A 25,831-nucleotide genomic window follows, 5' to 3' on the forward strand; every position below is an offset into this window, starting at 1 on the left:
ATTTACGTATTAGTAATAATTGAAATAAATAAGATTATTTGATAACATTTTTTTACAATTTGAATGATGGTACTAGACACAATCATTCAAAATTAAAAGGTCTCATGTAATTAAACTATAATTAATTATTAATTAATTAAGTCCATTCTTCCATCTGATATCCATCCTAACAGAGAATAGTTATTTAGTAAATAGTCATAAGTTAGTTGAGAAAAGTGATCTCAACAATCTATTAGCTGGTTCAATGATTCCTGCTCTCCACTCGTCTATCTACATTTTCAAGCTTCTTTTCTGATCTGGGTTTAAAGGTCTCATTTGGGGTCTCTTGGGAATAGTTCCTGGTTCCAGTTCCATTTTTAACTGTGATAGATCTGTTTTCCTGCAATTATTGTTATGTAACGCCAGAGCCGAAAAATTGTCTAAAACATTTTGATCACTTCTTCTTTCAACTATTCATCTCTGTTTAATATATTGCTTTTATCTATCTTGAAGCTTTCACGAATAAATGTCTTCTTACTTTCTTCTGTAGGATAATATGATTCAGTGATCAAATACCATTTTTAAATAACGTGGCTTCACCATCTTCTTTCGCTTCCGCGGTTTATTGCTTTCTCTTAACTTTCTTTAATCCAGGCCTCCTTAACGATTTATAAGCTGTGGATTTTTCCTAGTCTCTGTCATGTTCATACTTCTATCTCATCTCCGTGTGGTGTTCCACATAGGTAGCTTGTACCTCGCCTGACATGTAGAAGCATAGATTCCACAAAACCTTCTCCTTTCCAATTCCCTTGATATTTTTTCCCCTCTCCATATTCTCCTCTCTGTTACTTTCGGTATGTGATTAACACTACTAGTTTCTCTAATTATCTTTTTCTCCTTTTTATACATTCTCTTTCCTTTCTGAATAAATGGAAAGGGGGAACCTATCACACCACATAACCTGTTTAACCTTATAGGCTTCCTTTCCCTGTCAACCTTAGCTTCCTGCTTTGCACATTGCAAAATTCACTTCACGTTGTTTCAAAAACTCTAGTCCTAAATTCATTGCATGGTTCAATCCTTCAATCACAATAGGTTCCACTTAGAATACTTGATTAATTATTTTCAAAAATTAATTCAAGAAAGATCATTCACATTTTGATAATTTGCAAATTTTATTACTGGAACAGATGTACACAGTAATAAAATGCATAAAACTTAAAACTAATAAAATAAGGTTTACAATAATATTAAAGCCTGAATTAAATTGTATACATCTTAATTTCAGATGTTTAAGAGTAGACATTTTTTTTTCTGAATCTACTCATGCATTTAAAGGGACTATAAGCGTAATTTCAGGTCCCCTTTTTAAATGAAACCCCATTTGAAATTACGCTTGCAGTCCCTTTCAGTTCTATATATCCGTGCAAATTGTCTTCAGTAATTTGGAATGAAATTTCAAGATAGCTTTCTATCCTCGGCTGTATTCGAACAGGTTTAACATCCATCTGCTAGTCTATTTCAAGATACCTTTGTATCCTCGACTGTATTCGAACAGGTTTAACATCCATCTGCTAGTTTATTCCAAGATACATTTCTATCCTCGACTGTATTCGAACAGGTTTAACATCCGTCTGCTAGTTTATATCAAGATACCTTTCTATCCTCAGCTGTATTCGAACAGGTTTATCATCCATCTGCTAGTTTATTTCAAGATACCTTTCTATCCTCGGCTGTATTCGAACAGGTTTAACACCCATCTGCTAGTTTATTTCAAGATACATTTCTATCCTCGACTGTATTCGAACAGGTTTAACATCCATCTGCTAGTTTATTTCAAGATACCTTTCTATCCTCGACTGTATTCGAACAGGTTTAACATTCATCTGCTAGTTTATTCCAAGATACCTTTCTATCCTCAGCTGTATTCGAACAGGTTTAACATCCATCTGCTAGTTTATATCAGGATACCTTTCTATCCTCAGCTGTATTCGAACAGGTTTATCATCCATCTGCTAGTTTATTTCAAGATACCTTTCTATCCTCGGCTGTATTCGAACAGGTTTAACACCCATCTGCTAGTTTATTTCAAGATACATTTCTATCCTCGGCTGTATTCGAACAGGTTTAACATCCATCTCTATTTATTTCTCACTACTCAACTTTAAAAATCAATATTTTGCCCAATACTCCTTCATAAACTAGAAACTAAGAGTTTTTATGTTTGCAACTTTTATGTTTCCATGTTGCTACAAAAAAAAGATTTATGTTGATATTGGCACCAAACCAAGGGCAAATGCCTGGGAACGCTTAAATCATGCATGGTACTTTATATTACAGCATCTAATTCTTAACTTTGGCAATATCAATATCAACATGACTTAATGCATAATTTCACTTTAGAACATTCTAGAAATATCAAAATAAAAGGTAAACATTTATATTATATATATTTCTATCATTAGAATTTTAAACAGATTAAACAAAATAATATTTTTTTTTAAATATCTTTATTTTTTGGACTTGGACACAATTTATAATGTCCTCTTTCACCAGATTGAAGTCACAAAGTACATCGGGAGTTAGGTCAAAAGTATATCAATAACAATAATAATAATTCTTGAGTAAAACAAGTTCAAGGTTCGATTTGATAATGGCCATTAAAATCAATTGTCGAACTTATTTTACCTAATTTTTCACTTAAACAAATGTATACAATTGGTATACTAATAACCACACTTTTTTAAGAAAGGCAAACTTACAAATTCTAAATAATATAATTTCAATTTGATCTTAGACCTTCCCCTCCTACCGTTGGCTTATTTTTATTTATTCACCCGGGCCTTGGCAAATATTTTCACGCTATTTTGCCAAAAAGAGGGAATTGTCTGAAAGTCGCCATTTCTAAACATTGATTTGAAATATTTTAATTTTCATACAAAGGACCCTTTAAAAATAGCGAAGTTTGCCAGATAACATGTAGAACCTTAGAACTAAAACAATGTGCTGCTAATGTAGCATACGATAAAATATCACTGATATTTAGGCATGAAAAAAAATCCAAATCCACCGACGCAATCTGAGCATCAGACTTGTAAAGTTACGGGGCGTGTGCGCGCTGCGCCCAGCAAACAATAAAGCCGAGCGTCGAAGAGTACGACGAAGAATGAGGCATAAACAATATTACAATAAAATATATAAATCTATCAACGAACATCTTATAAAAGCATAATTAATGATTACGGAATTACCTCCAAAGTTACAATGAGTTACATATTTTGAATATAGAGTTAAAAATACTGAACAAGGTTCTGTGCTTGACTTACCTCAAGCACAGAAAGAAAACAACAGCACGCTTCTCGTCCTTTCAGAGAAAGGGGAGAAGGATGCCGGTTAAACTCCGACAAACAGTTGTAAGAAACCTACACTGATAGGTCTAAACCTGTCGAGGATTTACATTCTAATGACGAATAAAGGGATAAATTCGACCTGTGTAGGTTTAGAATTAAGATATTAAGGACAGGCCTCAGCTCAAAGAAAGATTGTGAGTTAGTGAGTAAAATGTTCTGAGTATTAAGATGCAGGTGCGGGCAGGCTAGACTTGGTATGGATGAAGGGGGAGTCACGGAGGGGAGAGAACTAGACGTGGTACGGATGACAGAACTGATAAACAAGGCGTTGAGATCTCTCAGTTTTCTTCATGATCCCCTTCTTGTAGTACTGCCGGAGGGAGCGGGACAACTTGTCGTAGTTCATAGCTGGCCGGTTCTAGAATATACGATGGTAAATGGTCTATTCTTGTCTGAACATCGTCTTTGATTTTAATTTAATGTCGCAAAGATCAAAAGGCAAAATAAATTTAAAATGTGAATTACAACATTTATCTTGTAAACAATTTAAATTAAATTTTTTTATTTAAAGCAAATTGAACGGATACAATTTAGGCTCAAATAACTTTATTAATAAACATGTTTAAGATAAGGAGTTGAGTTTTAGCCACAAATTTAAATGTTCTAATCCCTAAAGCTCTGCAAACCGATGGTGTAAACCTTTGATTTTTCAAACTACGACTATGTGATATAACAGAACTCATAGTTTGAAATATCTAAGATCTACGACATCAGGTCGCAAAGACATAAGGGTTATAAAATCAGATTTTGTGACAAAAACTCAATTCCTTTGACTAATCAAATATATTCATTGGATGGGTACAGGGTGTCCCACGAAACATGACAGTTGGTAAATAGTTTAGAATGTATTCTTCCATAATTTGTTTAATTGTTTAATACCAAAGACAACAATAAAAATATTATATATTGTATTAAATTTCAAAGTAAAATATACTTGAGTAAAAGATTGTTTAAACGAAATAACCTGCAAACAGCCATTAATATGTAATATAGTGTACGAAAGACGACATTCAAAACTATTTACCAACTGGCATGTTTCGTGGGAAACCATGTATGAAACAACACAAAAACACGTTTATTTATATTCTGAATTATATTTCAGGCGAAACCTACCTTTCTTTTCCCCCAAAGTGTTGCAACCTTCACACTATCTACAATCTTAAATACACCCTGACTCCTAGAAATAATAATAATAATAATAAAATGATGATATTTAAGTGTACAAATTGTTTGGAAATGTTTAAGTGTACGAATTGTTTGGAAATGTTTAATATAAGAAATTGTTTGGAATTGTTTAAGTGTATACAAATTATTTGGAATTGTTTAAGTGTACACAAATTGTTTTGAATTGTTTAAGTGTATACAATTTTTTTGGAATTGTTTACCTTAACGAATTGCCAGAGATGAATGTTTGTTGGAGATCTTCCGGTACACGGAGATCCCTTCTCAGCATCCTCATCTGTATCTAGATTAATAGGTAGATATATAGTGATGTTGGTAGGTAGGTAGGTAGGTAGGTAGGTATGTATGTAGGTAGGTAGGTAGGTAGGTAGGTAGGTAGGTAGGTAGGTACAATTCTTCTAAATCTAACACTCTCAGATCCGTATATAAATATATAATTATGGATATAAAGATGGTATAGTTTTATCTAAAACCACCAAATATTCTAAACAACAACCTCTAAGGATTGTATACGCAAAATAAACTTCATCCCGCGATATGAACATTTTAAGATATTCTTGATTTTGTATTAAAAACTGATTCTATAGTCCGGATTTAGTACATTCACTTTAGGACTGAGGATTGGCAGTACAACGTCCTATTTATTATAAATATCGAAAATATATCGACAGTTCTTTAAAGGTTTCATTTTTGTTTAAATCTCAAAAATTTTAATGGTACGATATTTGACGTATTTCTGATGTATAGTGAATTTATATTATATTGTGCAGTTTTTTGTTATATCTAAAATCTTTGCTAATTTTAGAAAAACTTCCGAATAAAAGGATCATTAGAACGTCTTCTACTGTCTAAGAAGTATAAATCGTATCTAAAATGTTCTATATCTTTATATGTATTTAACGGTTTAGTCATTTTTTATTTTCGCATTTCGTTTTTTGTCTAAATGTAATTGATAAAAAGTGAGTGCAGGAGCAAAAATGAATGTTACGCTTCTGTGACAGGTTTAAGTCCCAACATTAAATTGATAAAAAGACATCAAACAAAAAAGTTAAAGTACATATTTATTTCCATGATATCAGAACATGAGTTTTCTATTTTGATTTGTTTGAACGATGCAGACAAGCTTGATAAGAACGAATTTCTAGGAATTCAGTTTTCATATTTTAAGATAAGCCAGAGATTTTGCATTAAATGAATCAATAATACCCTTCTAGTTTTGTCTCTGCAAGTTTTCCCTTTTCCCTCGAAAAATTTTCTTTTGAGCTTTCTTCTCTCTTGTTTCATTTTTAAGAGGGTCCGTCTGATAAATTGATTTGAATAAATTCAATGATTTAAATGAATTAAGTGAATTAAATTAATTAAATGAATTGAGTGAATTAAATGACCTTAATAAACTAAATGAACTTCATAAATGAACTGCTTAAAGTAAATGAACTATAATTGAACTAAATTGGGTGAATAAATTATATGAACTAACTGTAACAAATTAACTATTTGAATTAAATGAATTAAATGAAATTAATGAATTAAATGAATTAAATTAACTAAATTAACTAAATTAACTAAATTAACTAAATGAACTGAATGAACTAAATGAATTAAATGAATGAACTAAATGAACTTATTTAACTAAATGAACCAAATGATATGCATAAATAAATGAACTATATCAAGCAACAAGACAAACTAAAGTACTATGCAGTATCATCAATAACTGAAATTTGATCTGTATCGAACTATGTAGAAACCTTGACGTCACTTGGCTTAGCTCTAAACATTCGACAGTTTTATCGATGACGTAAACGGACAACGTTAAATTCAAACTCAAGAAATTCAGATTTTTAACGAATCCACTAATTCTTATTTAACACAATTACTTATACGTAGGGTCACTCATAAGTAACCATTAATAAGTAAACTATAGGTAGTCACCCACACACGATATATACTTCTGAAACGTCTGTACGATATATATTCAATTATTTTCATAATGTCACGCTTACTTGTAGCTGTAATCTTGTGGAATTGAAAGAAAAAATTATGAGCATCTGTGTATTAAGCATGAAAAATATGACGTCATTGGTAAACCGTAAATCAACATTTTTCCAGTCAGCTTTTAAATGTAATGATTACACTGTAACCTAGCAAGGGCCTCACAGTGTTTAGTTGCACAATTAGTAACTTTATGCTCTTACAGTATAAAATTCAAGTTGTATAAAAGGTTAAAAGGTGTTTCTAAATACAAAGTTTAAACTTTTATTTTAATTAAAGCACCCATCAGACATACATTTTTTAAAAAAATTTAAAATATTAATGGTATAATAATACCATTAATATTTTAAAATTTTCATGGAAACGAACCGAGCTTTTTGTTTTATTTTTGTGACACCATATATGAGGATTCCTACCGTGAAAACTTCAACATTCTGCTGAACTGGGTTTCTATAGTCAGCATACTTTATATAGTTCCCACCACATCGTCTTTTATCATAGTACAGGCTTAAACTACAGGGACGAGTTGGAGAACTGAAGTGCTCCGGACGATATTGCACTGGATAGTCCGAGGAAACTAGACGATTATTCAAATAATTGTTAGAATAAAAAGCATAGTTCTTGTCTTGTTGGAATTGACAAGCTAACTTTTGACTGAAAGGACGAGTATGTGGGTGTTGGCAAGGACGAGTGTACGGGAATGAGTATATACTAGACGAGTGCATGTTTTTAACTAGAAGTTATAAATATAAAACTTCTAGTTGAGGTGATACTAGAGTAGATAACAAGCATACACGTCAAGGATAGATAACAGCTAGATATAGTTTACAAATATGTTGGTTGTTAAGTTGTCAAGTAGGCAGGTGGGTTGATAGCACTATAGGTAGATAAATATGCTGGTTGTTAAGTTGTTAAGTTGTCAAGTAGGCAGGTGGGTTGATAGCACGATAGGTAGATAAATGCCTATTTACCTTCGTCCTCCTCAGTAAGCGGAAAGGTAGGTGTTCCTGGGTAGGGAGGAGGGGAGGAGAAGGAAGGGTAGGAGGTGGCAGGGGAGGAGAAGGCGGTGCTGGAGGAGGAGAAGGTGCTGGTGGATGTTGAGAAGGAGGTGGTGGATGAGGTGAAGGAGGTGGTGGAGGATGAGTAGGGCTGTGAGGAGAAAGTATAAGGAGAGGAAGGGGAAATATCTAGGGTATAAGGAGGAGATACCGCTGAGCAAGGTGAGGGAGGAGGCTCATTATCCATACACTAGAAAAATTAAATGTCGTCTTCGTCCATTTTGATTATATAAATTTATATAAAAATGATATCAGAATTTCATTTTGGTAAATAATGTTTTCGGGATAAATTCAAAAAAATAATCCTTTTCTTTGATCTGGGTTAAAAACTTAAACTCAGTCAAACCTCAAGCAAAAAAGAAATAAGTGAAAACTACTCACGAAAACACGTAAAATTGCAAAAAGAAATATTTATTCAATGTTCAAATAACTAAATATAAATAGAAATGTATTTACCTGAAAAAGGTAGTTAACGTCAGAAAACTGTGAATATTCTGGGTATGGAGGAGGAGGTCCATAGCTCTCTTCTAGACCTCCCTGTAGACCCCCCTCCAGACCTCCCTGGACATCCATATCCATACTAGCATACCAGTTCGACCTCCATAGATCAAACTGAGCGTAAACTGTTTCACCTCCCTGAAAATGATAAATCTTTGAAGTTGCGTATTTAATTTTGTTTTAGGATTTAATTGAAAAATGTTGTCAACATTTTTATAAATTAACATGTGATTAAAGATGTAAATTCAATAGTTGGTTTATGTAAAACTAAAATTGAAACTTATTGTATTGTCTTGTATAATTAGCGTAATACATGTTAAAAGATGTTTGAATGATTTAAAAGAAGCATTTTGTAAACATTTGTATTTGTAAATCATGCGAACTTACCGGGGCGACATTGTGATTTCGTAGCGTTTCAAACTTAAATTGAACCGGAAAATCGACTTGTTTTCAAGAATAGAAATTCAAAACTTTTTTTATTTTCTTAATAGCTGTTCAAAAAGAGAAGTTACAATTAGAATCCTCCGATTTTTTAATAGAACTTGAAAGGAATTTAGTCTTTGCCACAAACTCTGATTTTCTAATCCCTATATTTTTTCAACTAGAAAGCATTTTGCCCTTGGAGTTGAGATTGATACATGTCCCTAGTTATCTATCTTTAATTAATATTTATCTAACAGAATTCATATTTAAGGCTTACGCCATTGGATTGAAAAGATATTAAGGATGAGAAAACAGAGTTTGTGGCAAAGGCTCAATTCCTTTAATTTAAAGTTAAGTATTATTATACCTGCGGTATTCTAGCCTTGAACTCGGACTGGTTCATATTTATCATCTGGTTTCCGTCCAGGTTCCAGTTCTCCATATCTACTGTTGATAGAGGAATACAGAACTGTTGTAGGGTCCAGAGCAACCAGCTCTTTACACTAGCTGCAGACCAACTTCCAGGGTCTAAAACAAGCTTATTTGATATTTAGTCATGAAAAGTGGGCATCGGAGAAAACCCATGGGTAAGAAAGGCTAAAATAATCGAAATTATTGTTTTCTAAATACGGATTTAAAAAAAATCTATTCGAATTTTTTTTCTACACGTGTTTTTTTAATTCCACGGTCAACGCCGGGTGCTTTAGCTAGTTTACATTAATCTTGATATTAATATATTTATGGGAATATCTAAATTCCAGTATTTCTGTAGATTCATATTGACTAATTCTGGGTTTTTTTCAATCCAAGAATTCTGTTAGGTAAATGTACTATTGTACTTGGGTATAGATTATATTACATACTTCTCTATAGGTACTAAGAATCAAGGGTAAAGTCCTCGATAAAATGAAGTTGAGAAAGAGGAGAAAGGTCCGACTAGCGTGAGGTTAAAAACTGAAATGATGCGTGGAAGAGTAAAACGAAAGAGAAGATTAAAGAGAACCAGGCATGGTAAGGAGGAGAAGGAGGAGGGGAGGAATGGGGGCAGAGAACGAGAGCTTAATTGATCAATATTCAACACCAAAACAAGAATATTAAATTAATAAGTTATAAGGAATTTGATCGTAATTGGCATTTTCCCATGAAAATATATATAGACGTTTTTTTCTAGTTAACAATTATAATTGATACTTTTCTCTTACCTTTAGTGATTCCAAGAATCTCGCATGTCGTCTCAATATCCATCTTGACCTGCTCAACTGCTAGTTCTAAAACCGGTTTGACTTGATGTTCGGTGATTTCCAGAACCGGTTTCACATCATCCATAAGTTCAGTCTCAACCCGGCCGGAATCTTCCGCAATCGAACTTCGGGGTGAATTAATCTGACGCGGTATTGTCAGCTGCGCTTCAGAAGCCGCCATCTTGGTTTTACCTCCTGAATCTATAACTCGTGTCTCCGGAACAAACTGAAAAGGTTGTGTGGTGAGGTTGAACCTGGACTGGAAGGACATGTCCTCCAAGTACTGTTTCAGTACTGGATGAGAACTAACTAGATCTGTGTTCGTTCCTGAATCATCTTTTCTTAGACATTCAAACGGTTCCAATTTGATGGGAGCCCCGAACTCCACGGTTTGAGAAGGTGCTGAGAAAGGATTTGAGAAATCTGTAGTGGAGAAAGTGTCGAACCTTGAATCTAGAAGGTTCTCTTGTTCTTTCTTGATCTTGTCTTGGAGTTCTCTAAATTCAAGTAGAGAATCCTGCATGTTTATATCCCCAAGCTCCTCAGCCTCCTAAATTCACAAGCATATAAATATCACAAAAAAATAACTCAGTTTGAAATTTTTCTTGTTATCAACAATTAGCTTGGGAACCAAGCGCTGCCCAGGCTTCTTATAGCTACTCTCGCCGTTTACCCGCACTTGAACGATTTTACCAGGAAACTAAATTTTCGCTATTAGAATCTTAAACCAAGCTAAGAATATTCCCGTGAGTCTCCCGAGTTCCCCAATCAAAATTTGAGGCAAATCAGTCCCGGGGTTCCCGAGTTATGAACGGAAAAACAAACAGACAGACACCCAAACATCCAGATAGACAAACAGGAAGTAAATTTTACTAATCTTATTAGATGTAAAAATAATGTGATATACTGAAATAGAGATGCATAAAAAAATTTTAAAAATGAATATTCAAAGAATGAAAAAATGAAAAGGAATAGATAAGAATATTTAAATTATTAGGATGAATAGATAAAAAAAATGAATCAAAGAATAAAATTAAATGAAGAATAGAATTAAAGTAATAAATAAATGAAATGAATAAATAAATTAAATGAATAAATAAAATAAATAAATAAATTAATGAAATGAATAAATAAATTAAATGAATAAATAATAAATGTATACGAACCAGTAGCGTAGAAGATATTCTTCTTTGTCTGCCTGCTGGGGAGTAGGGGCCCGACATCGAGGAGGGGGAGGGGGAGGGATATCTTCGAGGGGAGGGGGAACAAGTGTAGTTTCCCTGTGGGGAAAGTGCGTAGTGGTCCTTTCCCTCAGGGGAAAACATGGTTGGGGAAAGGATACTGAGTGGAGAAGGCGGACAGGGGCTTGGAACCTTAAAGAATAAACCATTTATATTTTTATAGCATTAACAAATATTTGTTGTTTTTGGTTTTTGGTTTTATCCTTTTCCTGGTTAGATGACGACATTCACTTGCCAATCATAATGTAAAGATAGAAGACGACATTTGCCTACCTGGCAGTCTAGTAGATCAAGATCAAAATCTAAGTCAGAGTCTAGAGAAGAAAGAGGAGAAGAATTCGGAACCAGCTGCATCATCTAGATATATAGATATATAATAATGAGTTGGTTGAGCTCTCTGGTCCCTATTTCATTACCAAATCATCAGGGTTTGGTGGAGCAGTGGTTAGCGTGTTTGATTCATAATCTAAAAATTTATGGTTCAAGCCCAGTCAACTGCAAAATCAAAATCTGATGATTAGAGCCATACTGATGAGTCCTAATAGGACGAAACACTGTGTCTATGGATATATATATATATATAATATAATATAATATATATATAATCATACAATTATTGAAGACCTATCGAAAAGAACAAAATTGTTTTAAATGTATAAGATGTAACCGTATGGATTTGCCTTTCTCATACTTGTGTGTAAATACAAAACGAGAGAAGCTACGATGACACAAAGCCGTACTACTAACTTCTTCTTTTGGCTAGTTTGCAGTTATCATTGTTGAATTGTGCCATAAAATTTATGTGATATCTGAAATTCTTGTTTTTGANAAGGTGTTTCTAAATACAAAGTTTAAACTTTTATTTTAATTAAAGCACCCATCAGACATACATTTTTTAAAAAAATTTAAAATATTAATGGTATAATAATACCATTAATATTTTAAAATTTTCATGGAAACGAACCGAGCTTTTTGTTTTATTTTTGTGACACCATATATGAGGATTCCTACCGTGAAAACTTCAACATTCTGCTGAACTGGGTTTCTATAGTCAGCATACTTTATATAGTTCCCACCACATCGTCTTTTATCATAGTACAGGCTTAAACTACAGGGACGAGTTGGAGAACTGAAGTGCTCCGGACGATATTGCACTGGATAGTCCGAGGAAACTAGACGATTATTCAAATAATTGTTAGAATAAAAAGCATAGTTCTTGTCTTGTTGGAATTGACAAGCTAACTTTTGACTGAAAGGACGAGTATGTGGGTGTTGGCAAGGACGAGTGTACGGGAATGAGTATATACTAGACGAGTGCATGTTTTTAACTAGAAGTTATAAATATAAAACTTCTAGTTGAGGTGATACTAGAGTAGATAACAAGCATACACGTCAAGGATAGATAACAGCTAGATATAGTTTACATATTATATATATATATTTATATATATTATACTAGGCTTTTAGAGCGCTTTGCGCCCATCCTCTATTTCAATAGTAAACATGTTCTCTTTGTATCATTGTAAAACAAAAAAATTCGCGGATTTCATACAAAAAATGTTGTGGGTTTCAAATTTTTTGTTTATTTAGTAACTTGTTAGTTTTCCAGAAGAATTGCTGATAAATAACTCTTCATTATTCGTTACTTAGCTTGGGACAAATTCATTGTTCAGCTCTTTACAGTTCATGACTTTAAATGAAAACAAATCTGACAGTGCACAAAATTAAGTGGAAAAACGAGCGGTACATCCTACATGTGTGTATGTTCTGAATTCAAGTATATACTTGTACTAGCTGTTATACAAACATAAATTATATACTTGACTTTAAAGGCACTTCCGCCCATCCTATATTTTAACTTTTAATTGTGGCGTATCTGTGACCATCTTCTTTTTGTACAGTATAAAACAATAACAAAAAAAATTTCGCGGATTTTCAAATATTTTCTCGCGCACTTTTAAACTTTTACAAAAATCGAAAGCTTTTGGGTACAACTTTTTGTAATTCTGATAAACCTTCCCTGGGGTCATGCATGAGGTCCCACAGAAAATTTGGGCCAAATCGGTTCAGTTGTTTATTGGAACCAAACAGACAAAAAAAAAAGACAGGCAGGCAGGCAAATTATAGATACTAAAGCTTCTAGTTCTATCTATATTACTTTTGCAAATAAAAATAAAGCAAAATCGTACGTAATTGATCTCTTATTGTCCGAGTTTTTTGGATATGATTTCCTCGGTTACCGCTCCATAAAAAATATTTTGTGATAATTTAGATATGGCCTCTAAACCTATTTAACATGGTATTCTAATCTTGAAAATAAATCAAGAAAAATAAAATTCATAATTCTAATTTTCTTGATAAATTTATAGATGCTAAAAGTACAAACTTTCACTAATCTTTTCAAACTTCTTAGAACATGGATTCAGTTGTTTTCTGATTAGTCTTCAATCTTCTTTGAACTTTGGGAGGGCATTCGTTGAAAACATTTCTATGAACTCTGTACTTTTCTTTTTCACACCCTGTACCAAGTTCTTGGTATTGGTTTAAGTATTTGCAAACTCAGGGACTTTTATGCAAAGATGAGAACCCTTCTATGTGTACCTGCACCCCTTCTATGTGTACCTGTACCCCTTCTTTGTGTACCTGCACCCCTTCTATATGTACCTGCACCCTACTCTTCACCAAACCCCACTAATTTCTTCGGTCAGTGTACTGCAAATTACTGCAGTACACACCAAAAGATTTGTTGAGGGTGACCCCTTCTATGTATACCTGTAACTCTTTAATCCTTAGATGTATATCTGTTCCCCGTCTATGCGTTTCTGTACCTCCTGTACCCCCTCCTATGTGTACTTGTACCACCTTCTATGTGTACATGTACCTCCGTCTATGTACCTCAATCTCCCCCTCCTTCCCAATCCCCCCCTCTTATCGATGGTAGCGGATAATTGGAACTCTATCGGACACTTGTTGCTCTGTTTGGATTCAACTGCTGGGGATTTCAGGCTTTCCTATGGTAACCGGGACCGTTCATAATGCCATGAAGAGTTCATATATTACGCATCATCTCTTAACATTTAGGCAGAGCTATGAGAGGCCCTTTGCTCTTCAAAATTAAGAGAGAAAAATATTAAAAGAGATAAACATTTTAAGAGGTTTTCTGATCAATAATGATTAAAGATGGCGGAAAAAGTGTTTGCGCGAATTTTTGTATTTTCTATCGCTAAACAGTGGAGAAGAGACAGGTTTTTTTGCCTGGCCACGCCCTTATTCTAGCCTGCCGAACTGCCTTTAGGCCTAACCAGGCAGGGGTTATTTAAAGTACAAGTAATTTATAAAAATACCTCACACCAAACCCCCTAATAAATCTCTTGAAAAATGGTACATATTCATGGGGTTGATTAGATTTTACGTTAATAAAATTATAATATAATGACTAAAAGTCCCCCCTGTGTGTTTGGCTGAGATATAACGTCATTTAATAATTGTTATCAGGGCCAGCGAGAAACCAGTTGTTTATCATAAAATATACACTACTGCGCAGTATTTTTTATAATTGTATAATTATAATTTATAAATAGATTTGAACCAATTTTCAAAATGGTGGATTTATCCTGTCTCAATTAAAGTATCTTTTTTTACATGAAAATTAAAATTAAATATTCTTTAATTTCATAAATTTAATCATTTCTCAAGTTTTATATTTCATTTTGATGTTTTATGCTATTCTCCGACATTGATGTAACGGTTTCTTCTTTTTAAAGTTGTTTAATCGATTTAGCTTTTTTTAATTTTTATCATTCCTCATTGACAACCAATACAAGTAAAATGCTAAATAAGATAAGGTTCTAAATATTCAATGTATACGTTTTTTTATTTAATCCAATAAGTGTCAAAACGGCTGAACCGAATGGGTCCCAATTGTTCAAATGGAACCTCAGGGATGTTTTGTGAGATAAGTCTACAAGTTTTGTGTGGGATCTAACCCATACCCATTATTTTTACAATCTGGTCCAGAATATTCTTTTGAATTTTTCATAAGAAAATTTGAAACTTTTAGTATCCTTTATTGCCAGGTAATGGGTGACAAGACAATCTCTCAGAAAAACGAAAGATTCAATGTTGTGTAGAAGTCAGTATATCTATCTAATTAATGTTTTTGATATTTATCCCATTGTAAGTAACTGTTTAGTTGCTAGTGTATAATTGATCCAATGTACAGATGAAATGTTCTGCTTCGAGGAAACTATTGGTGGTATTTCCGACACAGTAGAGCTAACGAACACCAGAAAGATAGATAGATATATAGATAGATAGATAGATAGATAGATAGATAGATAGATAGATAGATAGATAGATAGATAGATAGATAGATAGATAGATAGTTAGATAGATAGATAGATAGATAGATAGATAGATAGATAGATAGATAGATAGATAGTTAGATAGATAGATAGATAGTTAGATAGATAGATAGATAGATAGAAAGATAGATAGATACATACATAGATGTAATGAAATCAAGGAAAGCATTAATGATGATACATCGGTCCCTTGGGATAATTAGTTTAAAATTACATCGTAAAATAATTTAATTTTGCAAGATACCTTTTCAAGGCTATACTAGTATTAAAACTACCCCATTTTGGCCTTAATACGCAATTCTTAAGAAAAATGCAAAATATGCTTCCAGTATATTTGTAAATATGTTTTGTATTATGATTACATAAAAGAGCTGTCTAAAACTCTTTTGTGAACTCATGATACAACTTAAACTCAATCATACATGGTCGGAATACGAAATCATGCTGGTCGGAATACAAAATCATACATGGTCGGAATACGAAATCATACTTGTCGGAATACGAAATCATACTGGTCGGAATACGAAATTATACATGGTCGGAATACGAAATCATTCATGGTCGGAATACGAAATCATACATGGTCGGAATACGAAATCATACATGGTCGGAATACGAAATCATACATGATTGGAATATGAAATCATACATGATTGGAATACGAAATCATACATGGTCGGAATACGAAATCATACATGGTCGGAATATGAAATCATACATGGTCGGAATACGAAATCATACATGGTCGGAATACGAAATCATTCATGGTCGGAATACGAAATCATACATGGTCGGAATACGAAATCATACATGGTCGGATTACGACATCATACATGGTCGGAATACGAAATCATACATGGTCGGATTACGACATCATACATGATCGGAATACGAAATCATACATGGTCGAAATACAAAATCATACCGCTATCATATATGATTTTCATTAGACTTTACATCAACAATTAGCGTTATATAACAATTTGCTCCGCTAATCATTTATCCCTCAGAAGTCAGAACCCGTTCTTGACGGTTTACAGACTCACAATGCTATAGAATATTAATATACGGTGGTAGGCGATTATATCAATATTATGAAGACGGCTGTTTATTCAAATTTTAATAGTTAGCCTTTTCTTATAAGTTTACAACCAATTAAACGGAGTGTTCGCGAAAAATGAAAGGGGGTATAGGCTTAATGCGATAAAAAAGCGCTTTGAATCGCCACTAATCTTAATTCTATCTGTTGCGTCTATAAGAAGAAAATTGTTAAAGACGTCTTATACCGAATAACTAAGCGGCCATACAAATTCAGAAAATTGCAACATACTTCTTAGACCGTAAAAAATCAATTTAATTTCAAAGAAATCATTCAGATATCACAACCTATAGTCATCGATTATCTTTCGCCACATTTGTATATAGTTTATATTTTATAATATTTTTAATTGATTTGTTTATTTCTCTTGTAGCTTGCGCAACTATCTAAGAATGCCGCACACCACTCACAATTTTCAAAATCCGTTGAAAACGTTTTCTAAAAAAATAAAATATAATAAAATATAAACATATACAAATGTGGCGAAAGATAATCGATGACTATAGGTTGTAATATCTAAATGATTTGTTTATAATTAAATTGATTTTATACGGTCTAAGTAGTAGTATGTTGCAATTTTCTTAATTGTATGGCCGCTAAGTTATTCGGTATGAGACGTCTTTAACAATTTTCTCCTTATAGACGCAACAGATATAAGTAAGATTAGTAGCGATCAAAAGCGGTTTTTTATCGCATTAAGCCTATACCCCCTTTCATTTTTCGCGAACACTCCCTTTAAAAAGATGCTTTTTAATTGACAGCTGTTCTTTGACTCCATGTTTTTGTGCATCCATGCTGTTTAAAGGCTTGATGAAAATCAAAATTTAAATCGAACGTCGTCTTCATTTAATTGATATAATCGCCTACCACCGTACATAAACAATGTTGACTAGTAAACAAAAACAAAATATCTTTTTTATCTTACCGGAGTTTTTTCTAAAACTGTCACAGGGATCAATTCATCGGACTCCATCTCAAAGGAGCTGGAGTTTATTCTGGAGTTGAAGCTAGAGTTTAAGTTGGAGCTATGGCTAGAACTAGAACTAGGATTTAATCTAGCAAAGGAACTAGAACTAGAACTAGAGCTAGAGCTAGTGATCTCAACGATCCTCAATATATCCTCGATGGAAAATAAATTTTCCAGTAACTCAATCTCATTTGTCACATTTTCCAACATTTTCTTATTTAGGTTCAATAATTGAACAAACTGAAAGTATTGTTGAGTTAACTAATATATTGTTCCAGAAAAATATAAATTGTCAAATTGATTAAAAAGATCTATTCTTCTCCAGCTAAACCAAATAATAAGTTTGTAAGAATTGATTTGATCAACATCGCATTAACTTATTCTAAAAAACAGCAAATTAAGGTTAAGATGACCGTTAATGAAACCATATCTCAGAATGAGTTAAGAAAAATTTTATAATTAAAAATAAAATATTTTTTTTTAATAAAAAAACAGGAATTTGCTTTATATTGTTCTTTACTTTTGAACAAGGGGAGTCTAGAGAGGGTCCGGTAGCTGGAAGTTTGATGCAAGTATTTTGAAAAATATTACGCTGTGGTAAGTAGTGACTCATGTATACAAAGCTCAGTATATAAAGTCAAGGACAATACAGAAGGATGAATAAACAAGCAAAAAGAGAGAAAAAAACTTCAATCTAATAATGTCATCTTATTCTTGGTTCACTACAGGAACTAGAATGTGAGAGGGGAGAGGTGTTGCTTTGACAAGACCAGAAATACGACTGATCAGTGTTTAGCAGATATATACTTCCTAGTCAAACCAGTCCATAGATATAGCTAAACAGTTAGAGAACATCAACTGCAACAATCCACCCAGGAAGTCACAGTGTTAGAAAGTCAGAAAGGTAGAAAGTCAGAGAGGCACAGTGTTAGAAAGTCAGAAAAATAGAAAGTCAGAAAGCTAAAAAGTCAGAAAGTTAGAAAGTCAGAAAGTTAGAAAGTCAGAAAGTTAGAAAGTCAGAAAGTTAGAAAGTCAGAAAGTTAGAAAGTCAGAAAGTTAAAAGTTAGAAAGTCAGAAAGTTAGAAAGTCAGAAAGTTAGAAAGTCAGAAAGTTAGAAAGTCAGAAAGTTAGAAAGTCAGAAAGTTAGAAAGTCAAAAAGATAGCAAATCAAAAAGACAGAAAGCCACAGTGTTAGAAAGGCATAGTGTTAGAAAGTCAGAAAGTTAGAAAGTTAGAAAATTTAAAATATAGAAGAAAATCAGAATGTCAGAAATTTAAAAAGTCAGAAAGGCATAGTGTTAGCGAGTCCAAAAGTCGGAAAGTCACATTTTCATCCCGGTGGCATAACTTTATAGTTTAACTCATAAGTAATCGCAAAAACTATGCTATAAAAATATTATAGGTATAAAACTATAGGTATAAAACAATAGCGAATAAGATATCATTTGATGCCCCTTTAAGGGGACTTTATATAATAATATTTTACAATCGGCTATTATGCTGGTTATATAATAATATTTTACAATGGGCTATTATCCTGGTTATATAATAATATTTTACAATCGGCTACTATCCTGGTTATATAATAATATTTTACAATTGGCTATTATCCTAGCTGGTTATATAAAAATATTTTACAATCGGCTATTATCCTGGTTAAATAATAATATTTTACAATGGGCTACTTGTTCTGCAAGAGTTAAATTGATTTTAAAGCAAGCAGACCGAAACAAACGATTCTGTTTAGTTGTATGCTGGTTAGAAGGTTATATAGCAGTTAAATTACGAAAATAAAGTCTTGTATTTGTAAACAGTATTGTAAGATTATTGTATAAATGGTAAATATCTTGTATATTAGATAATAAGATAAACATCATATACATCTACAATCTACATTATATATATATATATATATATAGATAACAAAATAAACTGCATCTATCCAACAAAAACATGGCTTTGATTTTTTGATTGATTTTTTTATTTAAGATTTAGAATATACATCCTCGAAAACATCAAACAGTTATGGTTTACTAAATAACTGTGGACTTGTTCAGACCCGGAATCTTTTGAATAAACTGATCAAATGAGTTCAAACTCATTGTTTACTTGCTGCACTGAGTTTTAAACGAACTCTAAGAGGTCTAAGATTTAATGATTATGGATTAGAATAATTTAGGATTGATTTTTTATTTCATCAAACTTCAGGGATTAGAATAATGCAAAGTAACTTAATAACAGTATCCCAACAAAAAGAGAAAAATTTTAAAAAATGTTGTCCATACTAAACTTGTCCACAGTGCATCTTAAAATAAAATCTAACTGCATGAAGACGAAGTATAAATATAAAAGGTTAGATATGGTGAAATAAACGGTGAAAGTTGTAAAGCGAGGCAAACAAGGTGTTTTATTCATTTCAAGCTTATAAACAGGCAGAGATGATGGAGATATGGGGGGGTAAGGTCAGGGGAAATGCATTAATAAATGTTTAGTGGACAGTTTATAAAAATGTGACATACATATATATAGAAAACTATAAAGCATGAAAAAATTAAAACAGCTTCTCAGTTTTCATATTTATGAATACAAATTGTTTTAGATCTCTCGATCCTCATCAGTTAATAAACATGGGTTAACTGATCTTTTACAACATTTTATATATTATTTTTATATATAATATATTATACATACGTTAAACTTGATTACTGATTGATTCTATTGATAGAATATTAATACTTTAAATCCATTTTACTACGCCTAACTACTCCTTGTGCACTTTAAAAAGAAAAGAAAGGAAGTTATGTCGCCGTTTTCAAGACTCATTGCAAGAATATTTTTGCAGAAGGTGTCGGCATGGCATACTTTTAAGGTAAAAGTGAGTGGGGGTATAAGTCAGGAAGGGGGGGGGTATAAGTCAGGGGGTATACGCAATAAGATGGTTGGGGGATGTTTGGTTGAAACTAGTCTACATACTTGAAATTATGGGATTCTAAGAATTGATGAAACCCAGGTTTGGTTTCAAGGCTGAAAACTCTCAAGGCCAGAAATCAGGCAACGGATAAATGTATTCAATACTTCGCAGGCTTTAGTATACCAACCTCTACTCATATCCTCTGTTCACTCTAGTTTTAGACCTCTATATTCTTTATTCTGGATTATCTATATATTCTTTATTCTCAATCCTCTATACTCTATATTCCTTGTATAATCCTTTATATTACATAATCTCAATCCTCTATACTCTATGTTCCTTGTATAATCCTTTATATTACATATTCTCAATCCTCTATACTCTATATTCCTTGTATAATCCTTTATATTACATATTCTCAATCCTCTATACTCTAAGTTCCTTGTATAATCCGTTATATTACATATTCGAAATCCTCTATACTCTATTTTCCTTGTATAATCCTTTATATTACATATTCTCAATCCTCTATACTCTATATTCCTTGTATAATCCTTTATATTACATATTCTCAATCCTCTATTTATATGTATTCTTAATTCTCTTTATTCTTTAAACGACTAGTCAGCTTTATTTCTTAATCCTCTGTATTCTCTATTCTCAATCCTCTATATTCTTTATTCTTAATCCTCCATATGCTCGGTTCTTAATCCTCCATATTCTCTAGCCTAATCCTCTATATTCTCTATTTTTAATCCTCTATATTGTTCTGTTCTTAATCCTCTATATTCTCTATTCTTTATCTATTCTTACTCCGATATATTCACTATTCTTAATCCTCTATATTCTCTATTCTTAACCCTCCATATGCTTGGTTCTTAATCCTCTATATTCTCTATTCTTTATCTATGCTTACTCCGATATATTCGCTATTCTTAATCCTCTATATTCTATAGTTCTAATCCTCCATATGCTCGGTTCTTAATGCTCTATATTCTCTATTCTTAATCCTCTATATGCTCTGTTCTTAATGCTTTATATGCCCTGTTCTTAATGCTTTATAATTTCTATTCTTTTGTATACTCTATTCTTAGTCCTCTATTATCTCTATTCTTAATTTTCTATATACTGTTTTTCATATTAAGCTGTTCAGATGTCCATTTATTTAGTCCATGACGTCACTGTTAAGGAACGCTACAGGCCCAAATTAGATAATTCATAATAGATGGTTCAAAAAGTACGAACAGATGTACAAGTATATAATAAGGGTCTAGCTTAATATAGAGGTCACTGAATGTTACGTTGAAAAGAAATTTAATCAATTTCTACAATTTTTTATTTAAAAAGAGCAAAAAAAGTAAAGCATATATTTTGTGTTATTGATATTTATCAATATAATAAAATGTTTAAAGCGAAATAACTTTTTTTACCTTAAGGGAAAATTCTAGATTTACAAGGGGAAAGTGAAGTACTTATAAAACGTTTCCCCAAACAAGATTTCCACACATAAAGTTTCCCCACCAAACGTTTCCCCATGCACAATGTTTCTTGATACAAAACGTTTCCTCCTCAAAGTACTTATGACACAAATCGTTTCCTTTACAAATTTTTCCCGGAACAAAACGTTTCCTCCACAAAATGTCTCCTCTCCTGCTACAAAATGTTTTCTCCACGAAATGTTTCCTTCACAAAATGCGCCCTGCTACAAAATGTTTGCTTTCAGAAATGTTTCTAGCTATATGTTTATTTGTTAGAAAAGGAATTTAGAGAATTAATAATGTTTAAAATATTACTTATTAGTATTCAATTAACCATTTAAAAACTTTCTACTTTGAAATGATATAGAGAAAATTTTATTTAACATAAACTGGAAAAAGACATTAAAAAAACATGGAAAACTTTGCCGGGTTTTTTAGAAATAAGTAAACTACTCAAATCATGTAAATGTGTTAGATGTTTAAAACTACACCATGCCTTCATAATGGTAAAACTGAAGAAACAATTTTTCTTGAAAGAAACCTTTTGTGAGGAAACTTCTTATAAGTGCTCCGAGAAAGCTGCCAAGACTGAGATTTACAAGGTTGAAGCTGCGAAGTATACTGGGATTTACAAGGGGAGACAAAAAAACTGCCAAGAATACAAGGATTTACAAGGGGAGAGCTGCCAAGCATACTGAGATTTACTAGGGGAAAGCTGCCAAGTATACTGGGATTGACAAGGGGTCAGCTCCCAAGTATACTGGGATTTACAAGGGTAAAACTGCCAAGACTGAGATTTACAAGGTGGAAGCTGCGAAGTATACAGGGATTTACAAGGGTAAAGCTGCCAAGAATGAGATTTACAAGGTGGAAGCTGCGAAGTATACAGGGATTTAAAGGGGAGAGCTGCCAAGCATACTGAGATTTACAAGGGGAAAGCTGCCAAGTATACCAGATTTACAAGGGAGAGCTGCCAAGTATACCGGGATTTACAAGGGGAGAGCTGCCAAGCATACTGATATTTACTAGTGGAAAGCTGCCAAGTATACTGGGATTGACAAGGGGTCAGCTCCCAAGTATACTGGGATTTACAAGGGTAAAACTGCCAAGACTGAGATTTACAAGGTGGAAGCTGCGAAGTATACTGAGATTTACAAGGGGAGACAAAAAAACTGCCAAGAATACAGGGATTTACAAGGGGAGAGCTGCCAAGCATACTGATATTTACTAGTGGAAAGCTGCCAAGTATACTGGGATTTACAAGGGTAAAGCTGCCAAGACTGAGATTTACAAGGTGGAAGCTGCGAAGTATACAGGGATTTAAAGGGGAGAGCTGCCAAGCATACTGAGATTTACAAGGGGAAAGCTGCCAAGTATACCAGGATTTACGAGGGAGAGCTGCCAAGTATACCGGGATTTACAAGGGGAGAGCTGCCAAGTACACCGGGATTTAAAGGGGAGAGCTTCCGAGTATACCGGGATTTACAAAGGGAGAGCTGCAAAGTATACCGGGATTTACAAGGGGAGAGCTGCCAAGTATACCGGGATTTAAAGGGGGAGAGCTTCCGAGTATACCGAGATTTAAAGGGGAGAGCTTCCGAGTATAACGGGATTTACATTGCATTACCTTTAAAAAAAATTATTTTTATCCTTGGTGGTTCGTCCACAGCACACTATAATTTAGTCTAAACTGTTTTTAGGGTTAGTGTTTAATAAAAAACAAGAACTTTTCCAGGGGGGGTTGTATTTCTTTCCTTCTTGCATGAGGGGGCAGCAGCACCCAATGAAACTTTAAATTATCTGGAAACGATATTTTTAGATGAAGGGGGGGGGGGGCGGGGCTGAGCCCCAATAGCCTCTCCTTTGCATACACTTACTAATGATTAGATTTGGCCAAACAAATTGGTTCGTTCTTAAGCATTTAAAAGTTTGGGTTCGCAATTTTTCAAAAAGTATTGCAAAAACAGATCAAACCTTTATTCTGGTTAGAAACAAAGGTTTGATTCGTTTTGGCATTATATCTAATCTCATCGTCAAACTTAGCAAAAGTAGTGTAATAAAAGCAACCTTTTAGAATCAGGGGCGTTTTCAGGAATTTTTCCAAGGGGGGGCTTAATTTGTATTTCTTTGCAAGGGGAGGGGGGTGGCTCAGCACCCATTGGAGCCTGAAAACCCCCTGAAATCCATAGGTTTCACTGATCCAGGGGGAGGGGGGATTGAGCTCAAATAGCCCCCCCCCTGAATACGCCTCTGTTTAGAATATACAATGGTTTTTGTGACGCGTCTTTTAAAAGTCTAATATTCTTGATTTTTGCCCAACGTTACATATTTAGTCTTATACAAATATTTTTCAAGTATCTATTATCTATTCCTGAAAATGTTGAAAGGAACTGGTCGCTTACCTCAAATTCTAATTTTATAATCTATATATCTGTTCAACCTTGAAATTTAACCATAGCAGAACTCTTATTTATACAAAGACATATCAAAGGTCTTCGACATCAGGTTGCAAACATACATGGATTCCAAATTTAGAGTTTGAGACGATTTCTCATTTCCTTTCAAGTGATGTTCATTTTCAATTGTTCATTTGCTGCAGTAAAATGAAATCTGACGAATTTAAAGATGGTTTGACTGAATGATATTAATTGGAGACATCGAGAGAAGAGTTTTCAAGAATTATTAGCATTTATTCAGCTTACGAAAACTTTTCCTTTGAATCATTAAACTGAATTTATGAATTTTCTATTCTCCAGAACCAGCACTCGTTACAGGATTCATTTAATTTCATAAATTGGAAATTTGTCATTATTGGTTAGGAAATTTTATTCAAAATATTCTAGCAATTTGCATTTTTTTTTCATATATTTACATTCTTGGTCGGTTTCAAGGCATACATTTACTCACTTTTTTAATCTTAAACTGAAACTTGTCTTTAATAGCGAAAAGCTCTTGTGTCTAGGAAACTGTAGAAAATTGATTAAATTTTTTTATTTCTTTTACTACTTTTTTGTATACTTTTTTTGTTCACCATATGCTAAGGGGGTGTTTTTTTTGCATTTTTGTCGTTATTTCTGATCTTATCATTTAAAAAAAATAATTGATTTCAGAATAGATGGTAAACTTATTATGCTCAGATTTATTTTGTCTGTATTTTGTATAAATAAATTACCGCTGTATATCTTTAAAGGATATAAATTCAAAACCATGTATACAATATAATTCATACTTTGTAAATTGTACAATGTTCATATTTCATCTTTATATACTAATTACATCTGCAACAAAATTGTTGTTTACAAAAATTAAGAAATAACTATATTGATCTCATTATAATATTCTTTGGATTAATGTGAAAAGAATTTACGAAAAATAATTTCTGATTCCTTTGTTAATTTGTTTCTTTGTTTAAACGCGAGACCAGATTAATTTTCATTATCTAACTTAATAAATACTTTCACTTTTTAAAATAGATTTATAGTTTATACGCCATTTTTTGGTGAAAATAGTTAACCAATTATATTTTAAATATATACAAGATTGTTGGGTTGAGTTGGTTAAGTTTAGTTTGATAATAGTTAAATCTGAGTGACCTTGGTTTGGTGCCCTGGTCCTACCAACATATGATTTCACTGTAGACTTAAGCCATATACAGGGGGCAATATAAATCAACAAATCTTTCAAATATTTCACTTGGTATTTAAAGCTAATTATTGAAACAAAAATATTGTGTTTTATTTTTTTTCTAAAATTTAAATCTTTTCCCTTTAGAACCAGTTTTTCCCAAACTTTCAAAGTTATGATTCAAAAAAGGCAAAACGTATTTTAAGCCGAAATGTCCTTACCGTTTCACCGAGTACTCTGTCTTGTGTAAGTTTCATGTTGTCACTATTGTAAAAGTTTTTTTTATCCAAACTTTGTGTGGATTTGCGGTGGTTTATTTTATGTGGTTCTCTCGTTCTATTATATACAAGTTACAGCTGGCATA

The 25,831-nt window shown here is 32.9% G+C and overlaps 1 protein-coding gene across 4 annotated transcripts; it reads right to left on the bottom strand.

Annotated features, from left to right (window-relative positions):
- Window positions 1–4,726: 4,726 nt before the first annotated feature.
- Window positions 4,727–25,831, bottom strand: LOC111700516 (uncharacterized). 4 transcript variants are annotated; one of them, XM_023471449.1, is made up of 8 exons: window positions 25,689–25,831; window positions 11,298–11,381; window positions 10,950–11,156; window positions 9,745–10,333; window positions 8,910–9,070; window positions 8,078–8,257; window positions 7,535–7,811; window positions 4,727–4,854 (listed from the first exon to the last, which is right to left on the bottom strand). In XM_023471449.1, exons 1-8 carry the CDS (start codon window positions 25,722–25,724, stop codon window positions 4,742–4,744), a joined length of 1,647 nt encoding a protein of 548 aa, XP_023327217.1. In that variant the 5' UTR covers window positions 25,725–25,831; the 3' UTR covers window positions 4,727–4,741. The 4 variants fall into 4 exon arrangements, with proteins under 4 accessions (XP_023327217.1, XP_023327216.1, XP_023327218.1 ...); XM_023471448.1 differs by lacking the exon at window positions 25,689–25,831 and adding an exon at window positions 17,413–17,688; XM_023471450.1 differs by lacking the exon at window positions 25,689–25,831 and adding an exon at window positions 13,797–13,896.

The sequence above is a fragment of the Eurytemora carolleeae genome, unplaced genomic scaffold, assembly GCF_000591075.1.
Source record: "Eurytemora carolleeae unplaced genomic scaffold, Eaff_2.0 scaffold360, whole genome shotgun sequence".
Lineage (NCBI taxonomy): Eukaryota > Metazoa > Arthropoda > Copepoda > Calanoida > Temoridae > Eurytemora > Eurytemora carolleeae.

Excerpts from the sequence above, each read along its gene's own strand:
- LOC111700516 (XM_023471447.1), bottom strand. The coding sequence starts at position 12,344 with ATGCACTCGTCTAGTATATACTCATTCCCGTACACTCGTCCTTGCCAA. Across the intron at positions 10,334-10,949 it reads GAATATCTTCTACGCTACTG|GAGGCTGAGGAGCTTGGGGA; the intron begins GTTCGTATACAT and ends TTGTGAATTTAG. Across the intron at positions 9,071-9,744 it reads GATTCTTGGAATCACTAAAG|ACCCTGGAAGTTGGTCTGCA; the intron begins GTAAGAGAAAAG and ends AGCTTGTTTTAG.